The sequence below is a fragment of the Ranitomeya variabilis genome, chromosome 5 (genome assembly GCF_051348905.1).
Source record: "Ranitomeya variabilis isolate aRanVar5 chromosome 5, aRanVar5.hap1, whole genome shotgun sequence".
Taxonomy (NCBI): domain Eukaryota; kingdom Metazoa; phylum Chordata; class Amphibia; order Anura; family Dendrobatidae; genus Ranitomeya; species Ranitomeya variabilis.
The window spans coordinates 191,321,282-191,342,114 of NC_135236.1; the positions used below are offsets into that span (position 1 = coordinate 191,321,282).

Sequence of the window (20,833 nt, forward strand, 5' to 3'; positions counted from 1 at the left end):
CCTGCCGAGCGAAATTATGATGTGGGCAATCGGGAGTTGTTGGCCATGAAATGGGCATTTGAGGAGTGGCGTCATTGGCTCGAGGGTGCTAAGCATCGTGTGGTGGTCTTGACTGATCACAAAAATCTGATGTATCTCGAGTCTGCTAAACGCCTTAATCCGAGACAGGCCCGCTGGTCATTGTTTTTCTCCCGCTTTGATTTTGTTGTCTCGTATTTACCAGGTTCAAAGAATGTGAAGGCCGATGCTCTTTCTAGGAGCTTTGTGCCTGATGCTCCTGGAGTCGCTGATCCTGTTGGTATTCTTAAAGATGGAGTTATCTTGTCAGCTATTTCTCCGGATCTGCGACGTGTGTTGCAGAGATTTCAGGCTGATAGGCCTGAGTCTTGTCCACCTGACAGACTGTTTGTCCCGGATAAATGGACCAGCAGAGTCATTTCCGAGGTTCATTCCTCGGTGTTGGCAGGTCACCCGGGAATTTTTGGCACCAGAGATCTGGTGGCCAGGTCCTTTTGGTGGCCTTCCTTGTCAAGGGATGTGCGGTCATTTGTGCAGTCCTGTGGGACTTGTGCTCGAGCTAAGCCTTGCTGTTCTCGTGCCAGCGGTTTGCTCTTGCCCTTGCCTGTCCCGAAGAGACCTTGGACACATATCTCCATGGATTTCATTTCTGATCTTCCGCTATCTCAGGGCATGTCCGTTATCTGGGTGATATGTGATCGCTTCTCCAAGATGGTCCATTTGGTTCCTTTGCCTAAGCTGCCTTCCTCTTCCGATCTGGTTCCTGTGTTTTTCCAGAACGTGGTTCGTTTGCACGGCATCCCTGAGAATATTGTGTCAGACAGAGGATCCCAGTTCGTTTCTAGGTTCTGGCGATCCTTTTGTAGTAGGATGGGCATTGATTTGTCGTTTTCGTCTGCTTTCCATCCTCAGACTAATGGACAGACGGAGCGAACCAATCAGACTTTGGAGGCTTATTTGAGGTGTTTTGTCTCTGCTGATCAGGACGATTGGGTGACATTCTTGCCGTTGGCTGAGTTTGCCCTTAATAATCGGGCTAGTTCCGCCACCTTGGTTTCGCCTTTTTTCTGCAACTCTGGTTTCCATCCTCGCTTTTCTTCGGGTCATGTGGAGCCTTCTGACTGTCCTGGGGTGGATTCTGTGGTAGATAGGTTGCAGCGGATCTGGAATCATGTGGTGGACAACTTGAAGTTGTCACAGGAGAGGGCTCAGCGCTTTGCCAACCGCCGCCGCGGTGTGGGTCCCCGACTACGCGTTGGGGATTTGGTATGGCTTTCTTCCCGCTTTGTTCCTATGAAGGTCTCCTCTCCCAAATTTAAACCTCGTTTTATTGGGCCTTACAAGATATTGGAAATCCTTAATCCTGTATCTTTTCGTCTGGATCTTCCTGTGTCGTTTGCTATTCACAATGTATTTCATAGGTCCTTGTTGCGGCGGTACATTGTGCCTGTAGTTCCTTCTGCTGAGCCTCCTGCTCCGGTGTTGGTTGAGGGCGAGTTGGAGTACGTGGTGGAGAAGATCTTGGATTCTCGCCTCTCCAGGCGGAGGCTTCAGTACCTGGTCAAGTGGAAGGGCTATGGTCAGGAGGATAATTCCTGGGTGGTCGCCTCTGATGTTCATGCGGCCGATTTAGTTCGTGCCTTTCATGCCGCTCATCCTGATCGCCCTGGTGGTCGTGGTGAGGGTTCGGTGACCCCTCACTAAGGGGGGGGTACTGTTGTGAATTTGCTTTTTGCTCCCTCTAGTGGTTACTAGTTTTTTGACTCTGGTTTTTCTGTCATTCCTTTTATCCGCACCTGGGTCGTTAGTTAGGGGTGTTGCTATATAAGCTCCCTAGACCTTCAGTTCTATGCCTGGCAACGTAGTTATCAGAGCTAGTCTGCTGTGCTCTTGTCTACTGATCCTGGTTCCAGTTATATCAGCTAAGTCTGCCTTTTGCTTTTTGCTATTTGTTTTGGTTTTGTATTTTTGTCCAGCTTGTTCCTAATCTATATCCTGACCTTTGCTGGAAGCTCTAGGGGGCTGGTGTTCTCCCCCCGGACCGTTAGACGGTTCGGGGGTTCTTGAATTTCCAGTGTGGATTTTGATAGGGTTTTTGTTGACCATATAAGTTACCTTTCTTTATTCTGCTATCAGTAAGCGGGCCTCTCTGTGCTAAACCTGGTTCATTTCTGTGTTTGTCATTTCCTCTTACCTCACCGTTATTATTTGTGGGGGGCTTCTATCCAGCTTTGGGGTTCCCTTCTCTGGAGGCAAGAAAGGTCTTTTGTTTTCCTCTACTAGGGGTAGCTAGATTCTCCGGCTGGAGCGTGTCATCTAGAATCAACGTAGGAATGATCCCCGGCTACTTCTAGTGTTGGCGTTAGGAGTAGATATATGGTCAACCCAGTTACCACTGCCCTATGAGCTGGATTTTTGTATTCTGCAGACTTCCACGTACCTCTGAGACCCTCGCCATTGGGGTCATAACAGAGCTCATCCTGATCGCCCTGGGGGTTCTCGTGAGGGTTCGGTGACCCCTCCTCAAGGGGGGGGGTACTGTTGTGGATTCTGTTTTTGGGCTCCCTCTGGTGGTTACAGCTGGTACTGGGTGACTTTGGTGGGTTGCGGTCTCTGGTTTCCACCTGTCCATCAGAGGCTGGGTGTTTCCTATTTAACCTGGCTTTCCTGTCATTCCCTTGCCGGCTATCAATGTATCAGTGTGTCTCTGTTACCTTTGCTACCTGCTCCTAGGCCTTCAAGACAAGCTAAGTCTGGATTTCCCTGTTTCTTGTTTGCTTTCATGTTTTTAGTCCAGCTTGCAGATATGTAATTCTCTGCTGCTGGTTGCTCTAGTGGGCTGAAATTACTACTCATGTACCATGAGTTGGCACATGAGTTCAAGTAATTTCAGGATGGTATTTTGAAGGGTTTTAAGCTGACCGCGCAGTTCACCTTTTGTATCCTCTGCTATCTAGCTTAAGCGGGCCTCATTTTGCTGAATCTGTTTTCATAACTACGTTTGTGCCTTCCTCTCATTTCACCGTCATTATATGTGGGGGGCTGCTATTTCTGTGGGAATATTTCTCTGGAGGCAAGATAGGTCTGTGATTCTTCTGATAGGGGTAGCTAGATCTCCGGCTGGCGCGAGACTTCTAGAGTCCCCTCAGGAACGTTCCCCGGCTGCTGTTAGTTGAGTGTTGAGGTTCAGGATCGCGGTCAGCTCAGGTTCCATCACCCTAGAGCTCGTTCTGTTTTTGCCCGTGTTATGTGTTTAATTCCCTGCCATTGGGAACATGACAGTAAATGGACCTTAAAGAGGTTTTCCCATGAACAAAGTTAATTTTAATCAATAGATCTTGGAATAATAATCAGTTCCACCAGGAACATTTTATTTAAACACATCCAATTGTGGAAGTTTTTATTATTCCAAGATCTATTGATTAAAATGTACTTTGTTAGTGGGAAAACCCCTTTAAGGCTTTATAGCGGTGGACAACGTCTGTTTCGTGTCGATCAGACGCTTCAATGGGTTCAAGAACCTGGACCCATTGAAGTGTCTGATCGAAGTGAAACGGCCGTCGTCCACCCCTGTACCTGCTCCGCTGCATCCATGTATTGAGTGTCCTGAATAAAAAAAGAATTGTTTTACTGGATCACAGAGTGCCATCTATTTTTTTACTCCCTGACCTGGATTAGAGGAAGCATATGTCACACTTACCATCTGGGATGAGTGGAGTGGGGGGAGTGACAACAGTCCAGCCAGCCTTCTTGAAGAGTTCAATCTGTTGAAATGCATCAAAAGGGCTATTAGTAGAAGATATAATGTATGATCTGATGGTATAGAGGAGACCTGACCCGCAGACTGGTACAGTCATAGGGCTTTATGCAGTGACATCCTGCACCACGCTGCCACCCTCCACCCAGCATCTCACTTTCACTATCTGCATCCTCGTGATGTAGACACCGGTAAATGACATAATAAGGTGTCATGGGACTGTGTTGGGACATCATTCTGAGTGGGTGGCTGTGTGGAAACATGATACTATGTAAAGGGGCTGTGTGGGGGAAATCATTCTGTGCGTGGGGACAGAATACTGTGTAGTGAGGCTTTGTGGGCATGTCAATTGGTAGGCAGCTGTGTGGTGACATCATACTATGTGGGGACATCAGTCTGCGTAGGCAGGCTTTTATAGAGATGCCACACTGTTTGAGGGGTGGTGTGGTGACATTCTGAGTGGGAGGGTTGTGTGGGACATAATACTGTGTAGTGAGGCTATGTGGGGTTGTCATACTATGTAGGAGGCTTTGTGGTGCTTTCATACTATTTCAGGGGACATCTTACTGTTTAAAGGGAACCTGTCACCAGTTCTGGCTGATATAAGATACGGCCATCACCTTTCAGGGCTTATATACAGCATTCTATAATGCTGTATATCTGCCCCCAACCCGACCTGGAAGAGAAGAAAAATAACTTTTATTATACTCACCTGCAGGGCGGTCCGGTCCGAGGGGTGTCGCTCTTCTTGGTCCGGCACCTCCCATCTTCTTATGATCGCTGCCCTCCTGCTTGCTTTGTGTGATGACGCGTCCCTGCATCATCCACACAGTCCCCTCGGGACCGCTCTCCTGCGCAGGTGTACTTCTCTGCCCTGTTGAGGGCTGAGCAAAGTACTGCAGTGCGCAGGTACCGGAAAAGGTCAAAGAGCCCCGATGCCTGCGCACTGCAGTAGTTTGCTCTGCCCTCAACAGGGCAGAGAAGTACACCTGCGCAGGAGCCGCGGTGTGAGGAGACTGTGTGGATGATGCAGCGACACATCATCCACATGAAGCAAGCAGGAGGGCGGCATCGCAAGAAGATGGGAGACGCTGGACCAAGACCAGCAACGCCCATCAGACCGGACCGCCCCGCAGGTGAGTGTAATAAAAGTTATTTTTCATCTCTTGTAGGTCGGGTTGACAGGTTCACTTTAACGGGCTATGTGGTGACATCTTATTATGTTGGGTCATTACACTGTGCGTGGAGAATGTGGAGGCATCATATTGTTTTGGGAGCTGTTGATCAAAATACAAGGGCTGATTAACAGGAACAGTATATTTCACTGCTTTATATACAGTTTTTAGAAATCAGGACATTTTATGGTATTGAATCACTTCTACAGGTTAAGAATATACAGTATGTTATAATAAGCCCCATCGTAACATTTATTAGCAGTAATAATAACTTGTCAACAGACTTAATTCTTCTCAATATTAAGCGATAATAATATATATATAAAACAATAATAATAAACAGAATTAAGTTCAGCAGGCTGGTTCGGTCCTACACACAATCACAATATATCATGTGGCTCTTTGGGCAAATTAATTGCCCACCCCAGTGACAGACAGACAGACAGAAATCAATATTTTGTAATCACCTGATGGCAGGGGCGATCTGGGTTAGAGAGTACAAGGCCTGGTCCAATAATATTGAAGGTTGCATCAATGTGCATAGGATTGGGGTCCTTAAATGAGATGACATGCACTTTGTACTCGGGTGCCAGATGTCTGCGCATCCATTCAATTCCAAGGTAGTTTGTCACCTAAAGGAAAAAAACAACAGAATTTAATAGCATCGACACTAACATATCTGGTCCTTGTGGCTGTCAATTATCCATTATATCATAACACTAAAGGGAACCTGTCATGGCCTTTATAGCATGTAAAGTGTCCCTGGTCCGTTGTTAGTGATGAAATGTGCATCACTGACATGATTTTCCCATTAAAATCGCCACTGTAATCCTTATAAAAAACACTTTATATAGTGATATCTTAGCTGATCGCTTAGTCATAGGCAGGTACGAACTGGGGCTGAAATTCAGCCCTGGCATTTGAAATCACACAGGCCCATATTGTCCCCGTCCCCATGAACCAGATGGGATATATTCCTAATATTACCCTGGATGGAGGAAAGGAACATTTTCTACAAGACCAATATTTCTAATGATACCCGTGGCCTGCTGGGGAAAGTGATGGAGTCAACAACTTTGTGCTCTGTCACAACTCTTAACAGTATGGGTAGCAGACAAGGCAGCCCATGACCATACAGGCCCTTCTGGCATTTGCCAGAATTGCCAGATGGCCAGTCCGGCCCTGGTCATAGGGGTGTGCTTCATTGTGTTCAGTCAAGCTTGTTCCGCCCACGCAATTTCAGTTGTTCCTGGGGTTGCGCCGAAGTCTCTGTATATCCCGCGCTGTCGCAGTTCTTGTTTTGCAGCGCTTGTGCAATGTGCATTGAGAGAGCCGTGCTTGAGCGAGATGTAGTTGCTGACCCGCACTTCCACATTGTCCATCGGCGATCCGCACATGCGCTGTGACGAGTGACTACCTGCGCGTGTGCACTGAAGCTGGTCCTGGAGCATGCGCAGACAGTCAGTGTCTTCAGTGCGTATGCGAGGGTAGCCGCTCATCACGGCGCAAGCGCAGATTGCTGATGGGCAATGTGCAAGCGTAGGTCAGCAATTACACATTGCAAAGGCGCGGCTCTCCCAATACACACTGCGCAGGCGCTGCAAAACAGTAAACCTTGTGCAAGCGCAGGATTTTCAGTGACATCGGTGTAACCCCAGGAATAATTCAAATTGCGTGAGCGGGGACAACCCTGACTGAATGCAATAAAGCACACCCCTATGACTAAAAGAGCAGGTAAGATATAACTACGGTATATAAATGTTTTCTAGAAGGAACAGCGGCAATTTTAATATAATATCTGAATACAGTAGAGAATGAGAATCAGGAAATCATATTTCCTTGACAACTTTAAAACTTCCTACAATAGTTATTATATCTTCTCCATTATGGTATTTAAAGATTTAAAGGGAACCCGTCACCCCCAAAATTGATGATGAGCTAAGCCCACCAGCATCAGGGGCTTATCTACAGCATTCTGGAATGCTGTAGATAAGCCCCCAATGTATCCAGAAAGATTAGAAAAAGAGTTTAGATTATACTCACCCAGGGGCACTCCCGCTGCGGTCCGGTCCGATGGGCGTCGCGGTCAGGTCCGGGGCCTCCTATCTTCATCCGATGACGTCCTCTTCTTGTCTTTACGCTGCGGCTCCGGCGCAGGCGTACTGAGGTACTTTGCCCTGCTGTAGATAAGCCCCTGATGCCGGTGGACTTAGCTCATCTTCTATTTTGGGGGTGACAGGTTCCCTTTAAAGTACCAGTGCCATAAACCAATGGCTCTATAAGATGCCCCTGAGCCGGTAGGACAGGATGATAGAATGCCCTCTGTAAAACCCTGCCCCCTGAGTCAGAGTATCCTCCATTTTTGATAGCAGCAACATAATCCCCAATGCTGCCACATACAATCTGTAATGTTACCCCAGCAGGAACACCTCAGTGACAGAGCATGTGGCGGCCATGATGTCCTGGTTGGCGGTATATACTGTATACTCTACCTGGCTTCTCTGTGCAAATATATCTCTTCCGGCTCTCATGAAGTCAGCAGCATCAAAACAGGGCTCAAACTCAGTAGTAACAAATTTTCCTTGAGCAGCGAGCTTGTGTCTGTCCTCTACAGTACGGATAGGGTATTCCTGAAATAAAGGCAATCACATAGTGAGCTATCAGGACTGGCGCTCTGCGATCAGAACATGTACGGCCCTACTAGTGCTGTGAGGAGCTGTGCCTTGTGATTCATCTGTATATCCCTATGGTGCAGGGGTCGCTCTGCAAGGCAGAAGTATGGCGGCTACCAGGATACTAATGTCTGCTGCTTGTGATCACTACTGTTTATAGTCCTGTAAAAACTGCCATGCAATGATAATGCAGCAGAGCTGAGTATGTTACCCCGGAAGAGAGTAAAAGCAAATTTAAGCTCTGCTACATTTGGATAGGTGTTCTGAATCTAAAACATGGCAGATATGTCATTTAATGGCTTATATTGTACTGAGGGTTGGTTTTTAAATATTACTAAGATGGAATGAACAGTTTAATGATTATATAATGTATGTTTGTCCACTTTTATTTTTCACGAGCGCACTGCTGCTCTGCCTCAAGGTTTGCTGCTTGCACTTCTGAAGGCTATGTGCACACGTTGCGGAATGTTGTGCGGATTTTTCCTCACTGATTTTCGTAAATCCGCAGGAAATCTGCACTGCGGATTTACTGCGGAATTACCGCGGATTTACCCCGGTTTTTGGGCGGATTTCACCTGCGGTTTTACACCTGCGGATTTCTATTGAGGAGCAGGTGTAAACCGCTGCGGAATCTGCACAAAGAATTGACATGCTGCAGAATAAACAACCCAGCGTTTCCGCGAGTTTTTTTTCCGCAACATGTGCACTGCGGATTTTGCTTTCCATAGGTTTACATGGTACTGTAAACTCAGGGAAAACTGCTGCAAATCCGCAGCGTCAAATCCGCTGTGGATCTGCAGCAAAATCCGCAGCATGTGCACGTACCCTAAGGCTGCAACAAGTAGTTAAATGTCCATTTAAAAATCAGTCCGTGACAGAGAATTTTTAATAAGAGGTAAATAGATGAATTGCAAAGTTCCCTTTAATCTTGATGTATCAAATAGGAAGATCGATCGCATAGGATCAGAAAATGCTTGTTACATGCAAATAGTGGTCAACGGCTATCTGTTTTACTTCCAGCTACATTTTCCTGCAATAAGTTATAATTGTAGTAAATGTTTTTATTATTTATTATGCTAGTTTGTTGGATCGAGGGTCTTGTAGCTATGTACTGATCCAGTTTCCAGAATTTTCTGCTACATTTTGTAAAAGCTTCTGTGTCTACACTGTGCAGGGGTCTCTTACTTGGCCTCAGAAAGTGAGTTTATGTTTTAAGCATCTGAAAATACATGAAATAGCATTTAGTCATGGTGATTCCCGCGGTCTGCTGAGGTCATGTGTGCTGTGGTTAGAGGAAAGTATTGCTGCACAGCAGCCCCCTCTAGTGGACACAAGATGCAAGTATAGTCTGAAAAGGATTTCCCTTATGCCTCATTACTAGATTTTTTCTTCATTTATATTTATATTTTTATCTAGAGAATGTAGTCCAAACCTTTACAGTCTCGTGAGCTAAGTGGTAAAGAGTGCAACATAATAATATTGCTAGTTTAATGCAGAATATTGAGTCATCTCCAGCTACAGGCCATCTCCTTGCATTGTTTTCTGCTAGGACAGATTTATTGGGGATGTCTGGTACATAAAACTAGCACAGTGAAATAGGTTGTATGTTTGTGTGTCTATGTGTCTGTGTATAGGTAGATGGATGACTTGCCTTTGCAATAGTTATACTCGAAAAGATAACAAAACATGGCTAACAACTGATGACGGACACATGGAGGACAGACATAGGACACACACGTGATATGATAGTCCAGCACACACAAAACACACCTGCCATTATGCTGCAGAGAGGAGTCAGGGCCCCCCAAGGAGCCTCAGCCTCTTGAGCACCTTCTAGAGACTGCAGAGAGCTGCACACTGCCAGCATCTCCTCTCCTTTAGCCCAGTTGGCAGTCCTGCCACCAACGATATAGGAAAGAAAGTACCAATGGGGGAGTAAAAGCTGGAAAATGCAGCACATTAGCCCTTTACCTTGGCTAAAAGTTTAAAATAAAGCAGAAAGGAATATCTAAAAATGTACCTGGTCATAGAGCTCATCAGCCATTGTTGGTTTAGGAGCAGTGGTCCATTTTGCCCCCCGACGGAAGTAATCTTTAATTAGTGGCCGATAGGCCCTGTATTCAAAGAAGCGGGATCTCCATGCCATGGGGGCTTCAATGATCTCATTCCCAACAACCAGCAGTATGTCCCTAGGCATAGCAGCATATAGACCTGCAGACACAGCACAGCAAAACAGTGATCAGTCCTGTATAAGCCATGTAGGCCGATGCCGAACATCATTGCGGGACAGAGACAGAGTCCATAGTCTGATAACGGTCAGATCCCGCTTGTGTCTGTGGGAACATGCCCATTAACAAGGGGAAGTGAAATATTCCTGATGTCATGCAGTGACATGAGTTAGTGACAACGGAATAGCACTAGGGTAGATCAAGTGTCTCAAACTATGTCCCGCAAGGCACCTGACCTCCCGCCAACACATCATTGGGACAGCAGAGACTAAGGAGGAGTGGGGCTGGCACCCCTTAATGACATCATGCCAGATCACAATGTCAAAGCACATGGTAATGGAGCCAATGGCGGATGCAGAGAGGAGAGGTCACCAATGCAATAAATGGGCCTTTTTCCATCCAATCATGTGTCTGTGACAGAAGCTGATTGCCACTTTAGAGGTGAAAAAGGTCCTCCTTACACCTTGGACCCCTGTGCAGCTGCACAGGTTGTACCAACAGTATGTCCTTCGCCCCTGATTGTAGCTCAGACGCCTCCTTCCTGCACTGCTATATCAGGGTAGTAGGCGAATATGCGGGGGAATGTTTTAATACTTTATTGCAAAGTGCCATTCATGTATGGTGCGATGATGGTGCTGGCTCAGAAGCGGAGCCAGCACCATCATCCGCGGGTGTTATCGGTATATCATACCGGATACCCTGCTGCAATGGCTGTATTAGCACCAATCGAGGCTGCTTAATCCCTCAGATACCGCTGTCAGTAGTGACAGTGATGGCTATGTGAGGCAGGGGGTCCCCTCTTTAACCTTACTGGCACTTCACGATTGCAGGGTGCTAGTAGTTGCCACGGCAACCCGAAGCCACGAAATAGCCTTCAAGTCCGCCAGATACAGTGGCCTGTAAGGATCTGAAATAAGCGGGGTCTAAGAGATGTGTCACTGTAAACCGACAAATCTAATACCCTGCAGTACGGAAGTATTACAGGGTATTAGATCAGTAATCAGGCAACTAACAGGATGCTAGATCAGTAATCAGACAATTAACAGGATGCTAGATCAGTAATCAGACAATTAACAGGATGCTAGATCAGTAATCAGGCAACTAACAGGATACTAGATCAATAATCAGGCAACTAACAGGATACTGGATCAATAATCAGGCAACTAACAGGATACTAGATCAGCAATCAGGCAACTAACAGGATGCTAGATCAGTAATCAGGCAACTAACAGGATGCTAGATCAGTAATCAGGCAACTAACAGGATGCTAGATCAGTAATCAGGCAACTAACAGGATACTAGATCAATAATCAGGCAACTAACAGGATACTAGATCAGCAATCAGGCAACTAACAGGATACTAGATCAATAATCAGGCAACTAACAGGATGCTAGATCAGTAATCAGGCAACTAACAGGATGCTAGATCAGTAATCAGGCAACTAACAGGATGCTAGATCAGTAATCAGGCAATTAACAGGATGCTAGATCAGTAATCAGGCAATTAACAGGATGCTAGATCATTAATCAGGCAACTAACAGGATGCTAGATCAATAATCAGGCAACTAACAGGATACTGGATCAATAATCAGGCAACTAACAGGATACTAGATCAATAATCAGGCAACTAACAGGATGCTAGATCAGTAATCAGGCAACTAACAGGATGCTAGATCAGTAATAAGGCAACTAACAGGATACTAGATCAGTAATCAGGAAACTAACAGGATACTAGATCAATAATCAGGCAACTAACAGGATACTAGATCAATAATCAGCCAACTAACAGGATGCTAGATCAGCATTCAGGCAACTAACAAGATACTAGATCAGTAATCAGGCAACTAACAGGATGCTAGATCAGTAATCAGGCAACTAACAGGATGCTAGATCAGTAATCAGGCAACTAACAGGATGCTAGATCAGTAATCAGGCAACTAACAGGATACTAGATCAGTAATCAGGCAACTAACAGTAAACTAGATCAGTAATCAGGCAAGTTAAAGTTCCATATAAGGAATAAATAAAAAAGTATATACTAATTGTAAAAAAACAGAAGAGAAAAACTAAATAAAGTAGCAAAATATAATGGAAAAGTATTTTGACACAAAAAACGCTGATTTATGTAAAAATGAAAGTAAACAAAATAAATTGTATTTATAAAAATGGGGGAAACCCTTTAAGAAGAATTTTCCGGCATTCCCTGTGAACCACAGCAATTTCCGCCTCCCTGATTACAGTGTATGCCCGGCCTGTGGTTAATCATTTATACAGAATTACATAATTTAGCAGAAATGCCCACAACGGTTAGTGCAAACCCAGGCAGACTGTGGAGCTGGTTGATTGGTTGGAAGCCATTTACTGCCATGGTAACAGGCACTGGCATTAGGAGCCAGCAACAATGGCTGGATTCATGAGCCCTGCTTACTGAATGCCCTTTTCATCTGGCAGCATGTGGCGATATAAGTGCCCCCAACTCTTCTCTGCAACCTCAACAAGATCTGACCAATCCGCCCACAGGCTGATAATAAGACTGATATCACATGAGTCCGGCTTATATAAATAAGACAAAAAGTTACCAGTACAACCTTTTTTTTGAGGAAAGAGGAGCTTTCTGTGGGAATGATGTTTTAAAAAGCATTTATAATGTCCCTGTTTCCTATGCTAATGAGGACTTTGACTAGTCGATGGGGTGTTAGTTATCCCTTACTAGTCAGCCCTCTTTCCTTGTTATCAAGCCCCTGTGGGCCTGATAACATAATTTGCAGGAGCTATTATCATTGCTATCCCCTGCAAATATCGCACACGAGTGCCGCACATTTCGGCAGCGTCACTGCCCCTCTGCAGCCAGGTTAACGCTTCTCGGCTTCAGAGGTGCACCGCACATGTCCAGTAGCCATCTTCTGAACTTCCGGTCATGCGCAGAGCGCCTCTGAAGCTGGGTGTGGGCTTCCTGGCTTCAGAGATGCGCTGGGCATGACCAGAAGTTTAGATGATAGCATCTAGTCATGCGCGATGGGTAGTGGCAGCCGGGAAGTGTACACCTGGCTTCAGAGATGCACTGACGCTGCCGAAATCAACGGTGCACATGCGCCAGTTTTGCACTTATGCCGCTTGTGCAAATTATATTATCACACCACAGGGGTGTGATAACATGGAAAGAGGGCTGACTAGTCTGGGGCAACTAACGCCTTATTGACTAGTCAAAGCCCTTATCAGCATAGCAAACGGGGACATTATAAATGTTTTTTTAAACCTCATTTGTACAGAAAAACATTATACAGGGCTGGTTAGGCAAGGAGTTTACTGATAAATAAGTGAATGCTGCTGGGATTGGAGGACATAGGGGACCTGACAGGTTCCCTTTAAGATGTGACAATTCAACATCCCAGACAATTATTTATCTGTCTAGGGGATGAGTATAAGCGGTTCTTCAGTGAATATACATTGTCTCCTATCCACAGGATGTGGACTCGCACCAATCTACAGAAGAGGGCACTATTATCCCCGAAAGGGCAGGTGCAGGCAACCGTACATCCTCTCATCTGAGATAATAGGGTCGATTATGCAAATCACACTCTGATCAATCTCTGACCATAGTTTGGTCCATGTGTTAGCATGGTGTGATCCGATTCTCTTTCTTTGGATATGATATATCAGTGTATCTTTTTTATTTGATACTGAATAGTACATACCTGTAGATTCAAAGTCAGGTGTTTTATATTGCACTGACCAATCGATCACTTCAGGCCTCTGTACAGTAACGCCTTCATGTCGGAGAACATTACACATTTCCTCAATTTCCATAACGGCCTTCTTCACGTGTTCCTGAGGAAATCTATTGCCTCCATACTTCTGGTAGAAAGGCCAATACTTTTCATAGGTGTTTGCCTACAGAGAGACGGGAAACCTTTCATGATGCGTTCTTGTGGCTCATGGCGTGGAGCTCATCATATTCTCTTTCAAATGGATAGAAATCTGATATTCTAAAGCCCAACATTGAAGACATCTGGCGCCATTACCTGAGCCTCCACCTTCCAGTATTGCTTATATGATCCACCAAGTACAGCTCTCTCGCTTACTTTCTGGGAAAAATATTTTAAGGACCAGATGCAACCCTAGATGTCATGGACAGCTGCCTCCTAGTTATTGCCTTGCCAGACCAAAAGCTGTCACTGGGGGGTGATGATTGTACTTTAACTCTTTCAGACATGTCGCCTTTCTGAACATTAGAATGAAATACAGTATCTCTCTGATGAAAAAAAAATCATCAGTAAGTTCATATCTGGGTTCCATTTGGAAATCAAAATGCCATTAATGTGCCCAGCAATAAACAGAAGCATCACTTGCAATTTGAAAGAAATGTGCTTTTAAGGCATATTACTGTGTGAGTACTAGTGCGGGAAGCATTATACTGTATATAGGAAGCTGTGGTGGGCATCATAATGAGGGGGACATTACACTGTGTATAAGATGGCTTGGGGGGCACGATACCGTGTGGGGATTACTGTGGGGGCCATCATAAAGTGTAGAGGGTTTTGAGGGTATTATACTGTTTATTTTTTTGAGTATTATACTGTTTATAGGGGGCTATTGGGGCATTATACTGTGTGATGGGTATTGTTGGGGCTATCATACAATGAGGGGAGCATTATACTCTTTATAGGGGGCTTTTGGGGCATTACAGGGGGGCTGTTAGTACTGTCATACTGTGTACAGTGGAGAAGTGGAGACATCATACTATGTATTGGGCTTTGAGAGCCATCATACTATGTGTAGGGGGTCTGTGGGTCCATCATACTGCGTATAGAGACCTGTGGAGCCATTATTTTGTGCATATAGGAGCTGTTTGAGCATTACACTGTGTATAGATGAGCTGTGAGGGTATCATACTGTATGAAGGGAAGATGTGGGGGCATCATATTGTATATAGGGGAGCTGTGAGGGCATCATATTGTATATAGGGGAGATGTGGGGACTTCATACTTTCTATAGAGGAGGTGTATATGAGGGAACTCATGGGACATTATACATTTTTTCTGTGCATTTAAGAACCATTATTGTTATAAAGGCACTCAATGTATTCTAACCGTCAAATGGGTACACAAGGGGCATTTTTACTTTCTATGGGTCAAAATGTGGGCACTGTTTTCTAGGTCACTTTCAAAGGGCATTTATATTTTTAGGGTGCAATTTTACCATCATAAAGAAGCTAAGGGTCATCTGCTAACGTTCCTCTATTCCCACGATCAATATTCACCACCGTAGTTGTAAACATGGTTACATGTGCATGATTATGGCCCACTCAGATATGCTGCCAAGAGCTTCATTTGTTTTAATACCACAGTTAACCATTTGGAGACTTTTAGCATAAATTGACAGCTTACCTTCACTTCTACTGTGAATGGAGGAACACTTGCATTTTCTGGTCTCCCCACAATGACTTCCTCTAATGGGTCCCATTCATTGTAAGAGCAGACAGGACTGTCTTGGGAGACTGTTTCATCAGCAGTGCAGACTTTTTGTGTTGCTGCAGCTGCCTGGGTGCTTTGGAAAGTTCGCTGCACCCATCCAACGAGGCCTTTACTCAGCTGAAAAAATAAAATAATGAAATGAATGGATGGCACACTATATACATATAGATATATCAGATATATATATATATATATATATATATACAGTATATATATATATGTACTCTTTACATTACTGTGTATATATATACATACACATATGATACTCATATACCATATATATATATATATATATATATATATATATATATATATATATATATATATATATATATATATATACTGTATACAGCTCTGGCACAAATTAAGAGATCACTGCAAAATGTTCAGTTTGCCTGATTTTTCTCTTTATAGTTATATTTTTGAGTAAAATGTAAATTTTTCATTTATTCTATAAACTTCTGACAACATGTCTCCGAATTTCCAAGCAATGCATTCTGTATTTTTTTTCTGAAAGGGAGATATAGTCAAAATTAAAAAAAACCCCAGTGCTTTCAGACCTCAAATAATGCAAAGAAAACAAGTTAATAATAATTTAGAAACAATAATACTAATGTTGTAACTCAGGAAGAGTTCAGAAATCAATATTTTGTGGAATAACCATGATTTTTAATCACAGCTTTCATGCGTCTTGGCATGCTTTCCTCCAGTCTTTCACACTGCTCCTAGCTCAAAAATGTAAGCAGTTCTTTGTTTGATGGCTTGTGACTATCCATCATCCTCTTGATTACATTCCAGAGGTTTTCAATGGGGTTCTGGTCTGGAGATTGGGCTGCCCATGACAGGGTTTTGATGTGGTGGTCTCTTCATTCTTAATTTTTGCCAGAGCTGTATATATATATATATATATATATATATATATATATATATATATATATATATATATATATATATATATATATATATATATATATATATATATATATATAGTGCAATGATATAATTATATTATTTTCTATTATATATATATATATATATATATATATATATATATATATATTGTATCTATATATATATACTGTAATTGTCTACGGTCCACTTCCGTCTGTTTGTCTGTCTGTCTGTTTGTCTGTCACGGAAATGCCATGTCGCTGATTGGTCGCGGCCGGCTGGGCGCGACCAATCAGTGACAGGCACAGTCCGGACGCGAATTGGCCCCTCCCTACTCCCTTCCAGTCAGTGCCCTCTCCATACTCCCCTCCAGTCAGCGCCCACATAGCGTTTTAGCAGTCCGTTAAACAGACTGCGTTACACCACGGCATAACGCGGTGTAACGCAGTCCGTTAACGCCGCCATTAACCCTGTAAGTGTGACCAACTTTTTACTATTGATGCTGCCTATGCTGGATCCGGGGGCCGCCGGAAGGTGAGTATATAACTACTTGATGGTGGCCAGATTCTAACGCATCGGGTATTCTAGAATATGTATGTAGTTTATTTATGAAGATTTAAGAATAATGCAATTAATACACAGGATTCGGCTGGCCGGGCACGACCAATTAGCGAAGAGTGGTTCAAATCCCATGCCAATTTGCAGCCGGACTGCGTTTGTCGCTGATTATTTGTGGCCGGCCGGGCGCGACCAATCAGTGAAGCCAGGGCCGGCTCCGGGTTTTTGAGGGCCCCAGGCGAAAGAGTCTCACAGCTCATGTAGCATATATCACAGCCCACGTAGTATATAGCACAGCCACGTAGTATATAGCACAGCTACGTAGTATATAACACAGCCACGTAGTTTATAGCACAGCCACATAGTATATTGCCCAGCCACGTAGTATATAGCACAGCCCACGTAGTATATAGCACAGCCCATGCAGTATATAACACAGCCCACGTAGTATATAACACAGCCACGTAGTATATAGCACAGCCACGTAGTATACTGCACAGCCACGTAGTATATAGCACAGCCCACATAGTATATAGCACAGCGACATAGTATATAACACACCCCACGCAGTATATAACACAGCCCACGCAGTGTATAACACAGCCCACACAGTATATAACACAGTCCACCTAGTATATAACAGCCCACGTAGTATATAGCAATGTGGGCACCATATCCCTGTTAAAAAAAGACTTAAAATAAAAAATCTCTATATATATTTGTCTAAGGTCCACTTCCATCTGTTTGTCTGTCTGTCTGTTTGTCACGGAAATGCCGCGTCGCTGATTGGTCGCGGCTGGCTGGGCGCGACCAATCAGTGACAGGCACAGTCCGGCCGCAAATTGGCCCCTCCCTACTCCCCTCCAGTCAGTGCCCCCTCCATACTCCCCTCCTGTCAGTGCCCACATAGCATTTTAGCAGTCCGTTAAACGGACTGCGTTACACAGCGGCATAACACGGTGTATCGCAGTCCGTTAACGCTGCCTATGCAGCATCAATAGTAAAAATATATAATGTTAAAAATAATAATAATAAAAATCATTATATTCTCACCTTCCGCGGCAGCCTTTCCCGCTTCTTGCGACGCTCCAGTCCCAAGAATGCATTGCGGCAATGACCCCAGATGACGTAGCAGTCTTGTGAGACCGCTACATCATCACGGGTTATTGCCGCAAGGCATTACTGGGAACGGAGCGTCGCGAGGAGCATCGCTAAAGGCCTGGGCTGGATCCGGGGCTGCCAGAAAGTGAGTATATAACTATTTTTTATGTTAATTCTTTTTTTAACAGGGATATGGTGCCCACATTGCTATATACTAGGTGGGCTGTGTTATACACTGCGTGGGCTGTGTTATATACTGCGTGGGCTGCGCTATATACTACGTGGGCTGTGCTATATACTACGTGGGCTGTGTTATATACTGCGTGGGCTGTGCTATATACTACGTGGCTGTGCAATATACTACGTGGCTGTGCAATATGCTACGTGGCTGTGCAATATACTACGTGGCTGTGCTATATACTACGTGGCTGTGCAATATACTACGTGGCTGTGCTATATACTACGTGGCTGTGCTATATACTATGTGGCTGTGCTATATACTATGTGGCTGTGCTATATACTATGTGGATGTGCTATATACTACGTAGCTGTGCTATATACTACGTGGCTGTGCTATATACTATGTGGCTGTGCTATATACTATGTGGGCTGTGTTATATGCTATGTGGGCTGTGAGACTCTTTCGCCCGGGGCCCTCAAAAACCTGGAGCCGGCCCTGGCTTGACTTATTGGTTGCGCCCGGCCGCGAACAATCAGCGACAGATGCAGTCTGGCCATGAATTGGCGCGGGATTTGAACCACGCTTCGCTAATTGGTCGCGCCCGGCCTGCCGAATCCTATGTATTAATTGCATTATTCTTAAATCTTCATAAATAAACTACATACATATTCTAGAATACCCGATGCGTTAGAATCAGGCCACCATCTAGTAATGATATATACATTAAAATAAGTATAAGTATATATATGTGCATATGTATATTTATATCTATAAATGTATATATATGAATCCATATATGTGTGAATACGGGTCTTAAAATATGATATTGGCGAGAGTAGTGGCTATAGGAACAAGTACATTTTTCTAGACTTTCAGAATATTCTTGTAGTAATCCATAGTTTGGGTTAAGTGTCCCTTTAAGCAGCTGTTGTTTGTCAACTGGGAATCCTGTGTGCAGCCACCCCGTGGTGACTCATGGTATTACATGTGTTAATACATGAAACTGATGCAATGCACAGCATGTACAAGGGAAGCACCCTCCTACAGAAGAGGGCCTCCTGTCTGAGAAGTGATTGATGGCCATGCTGTGTTCATTTCTAGACTTTCCACCATGCTACACTGCACGTACACATGTCATTTGTTTTATCAAACTATCCAGAGACTTGTACTGTGACCCTTTAGTTAGAGAACCAGTGGTCAAAGTAAACTATGTCACAACTGCTGTAAACATGATTATATAGCTACTATCTTATTGAAAACCTGTGAGCAGAACTTGGTTTCCTATGGACAGAACATTTCTGTAGGATGCCTGACAGAATATTTTACATAGTAGCGGCATTATGTTTAAACAGTTTAATAGTGAAAATGAATGAGCATGAAAGTATGTAGACACATTATAATACTTATTTCTATACACACATTTATCAAAGATGTTTGAAATATATATTACACACAGATACACATTAAAATATATAAATATATACGCATGTGAATATATGCTAATGGGCTATCTCCATTTCTTTCACTGAAAAACAAAGAAAAATAAATAATATAAAATCTATCTATCTATCTATATTATATGCACATATTTTTATTTAGTTTTTTCTTTTTCAGAGAAAGAAATCAATATATCCTCTTATGCACGGCTTGCACTGTGTAATCATAAACCTAGAAGAACCCAGGTCAGAGAGTTTGAAGACCTGAATGGTTTGAATGGTTCTTTTCTGAAAATGCGCATGCAGTAAATAGAGTATTGTGCTCCAGCTGTGGCTGTAAAGCCAATTCTCACTGGCAATAATGGAGCCGATAGCGCAATAAAATTGGGATTATTTCACGCTCCAGACTTGTGGATGACATTTTTGAGAAGGAAAATCTGTTCCATCAGACTATGTTCACATGTCCACTAATCATCAGTTAGAACGGATCCAGCAACAATCAGCTGACAAAAATTCCGTAGCGTGAAAAAAACTGTACAAAATGATGCAACAAATCCCTGAAGGAGGCTGTGTGTCACTGTATCTGGTCTAGAGTTACAGGCTACTGCATGTAAGGAGCAAGTTCTGGCAGGGCAGAGCAATGACTGCTGCTCCACTATCTGTGGATTGACACGTGTTGCTTACCTTCAGTCATTCTCTGCAGATATCACTGCAGGAATACAGGTAAGTGGTAATAAAACCGTTCTGCAGTGCAAGTATTAGAAATATCAGGGGAACATGTATGGCAGAAGGATGCCTCATGAATAAAGCATCAAACACATTGTTACATTTCAACTATGTTTACAAAGAAGCACTTTAAATATTGTCGTTAAATGGAATAACTAAAGCTTAAACAATTCAACTCATCATTGAAATAACATAGTAACAAAAAAGAACACATTTTACAACCTTTTCACTCAGCGTGCGCAATCCCCCCTGTAATTTACACATCTTTAGATAAATCAATTGCAAAAAATGTAAACAAATATTTATAATTGAGAGTCCTCAGTGGTTGATACCATTTAATGGCTAAATGAAAAGATGTAACAAATTGCAAGCTTTCCAGACTACTCGCTAACACGGTACCAAGATATATATCTTTCCTATTGCAAAAAATCTCAAACTTTTACTGAAAAACTATCTATAATAACCTTAAAATGTAAGAGTTGTTGATCTAGACGAAGTAGTCTTTGAAATAGTTGCTTTAAATCTTCTGAAACACCATATATCCTCCTGCAGTACCAGTATAAAAAAATATCAAGCTGTATGGGTAGAAAAGCAAAAATTCCCATTGAAACATAT

At 43.6% G+C, this 20,833-nt stretch overlaps 1 protein-coding gene across 1 annotated transcript in view; it reads right to left on the reverse strand.

The window, feature by feature from the left end:
• Nucleotides 1-20,833, reverse strand: part of GATM (glycine amidinotransferase) — a 35,723-nt gene that overhangs the window by 14,161 nt on the left and 729 nt on the right. The window contains exons 2-7 of the mRNA XM_077263654.1: nucleotides 15,239-15,442; nucleotides 13,547-13,742; nucleotides 9,643-9,833; nucleotides 7,443-7,580; nucleotides 5,418-5,582; nucleotides 3,719-3,782 (exon numbers count right to left, since the gene is read on the reverse strand). Of these exons, the coding sequence (XP_077119769.1) occupies nucleotides 3,719-3,782; nucleotides 5,418-5,582; nucleotides 7,443-7,580; nucleotides 9,643-9,833; nucleotides 13,547-13,742; nucleotides 15,239-15,442 (958 nt within the window). The remainder of the gene's footprint in view (nucleotides 1-3,718; nucleotides 3,783-5,417; nucleotides 5,583-7,442; nucleotides 7,581-9,642; nucleotides 9,834-13,546; nucleotides 13,743-15,238; nucleotides 15,443-20,833) is intronic.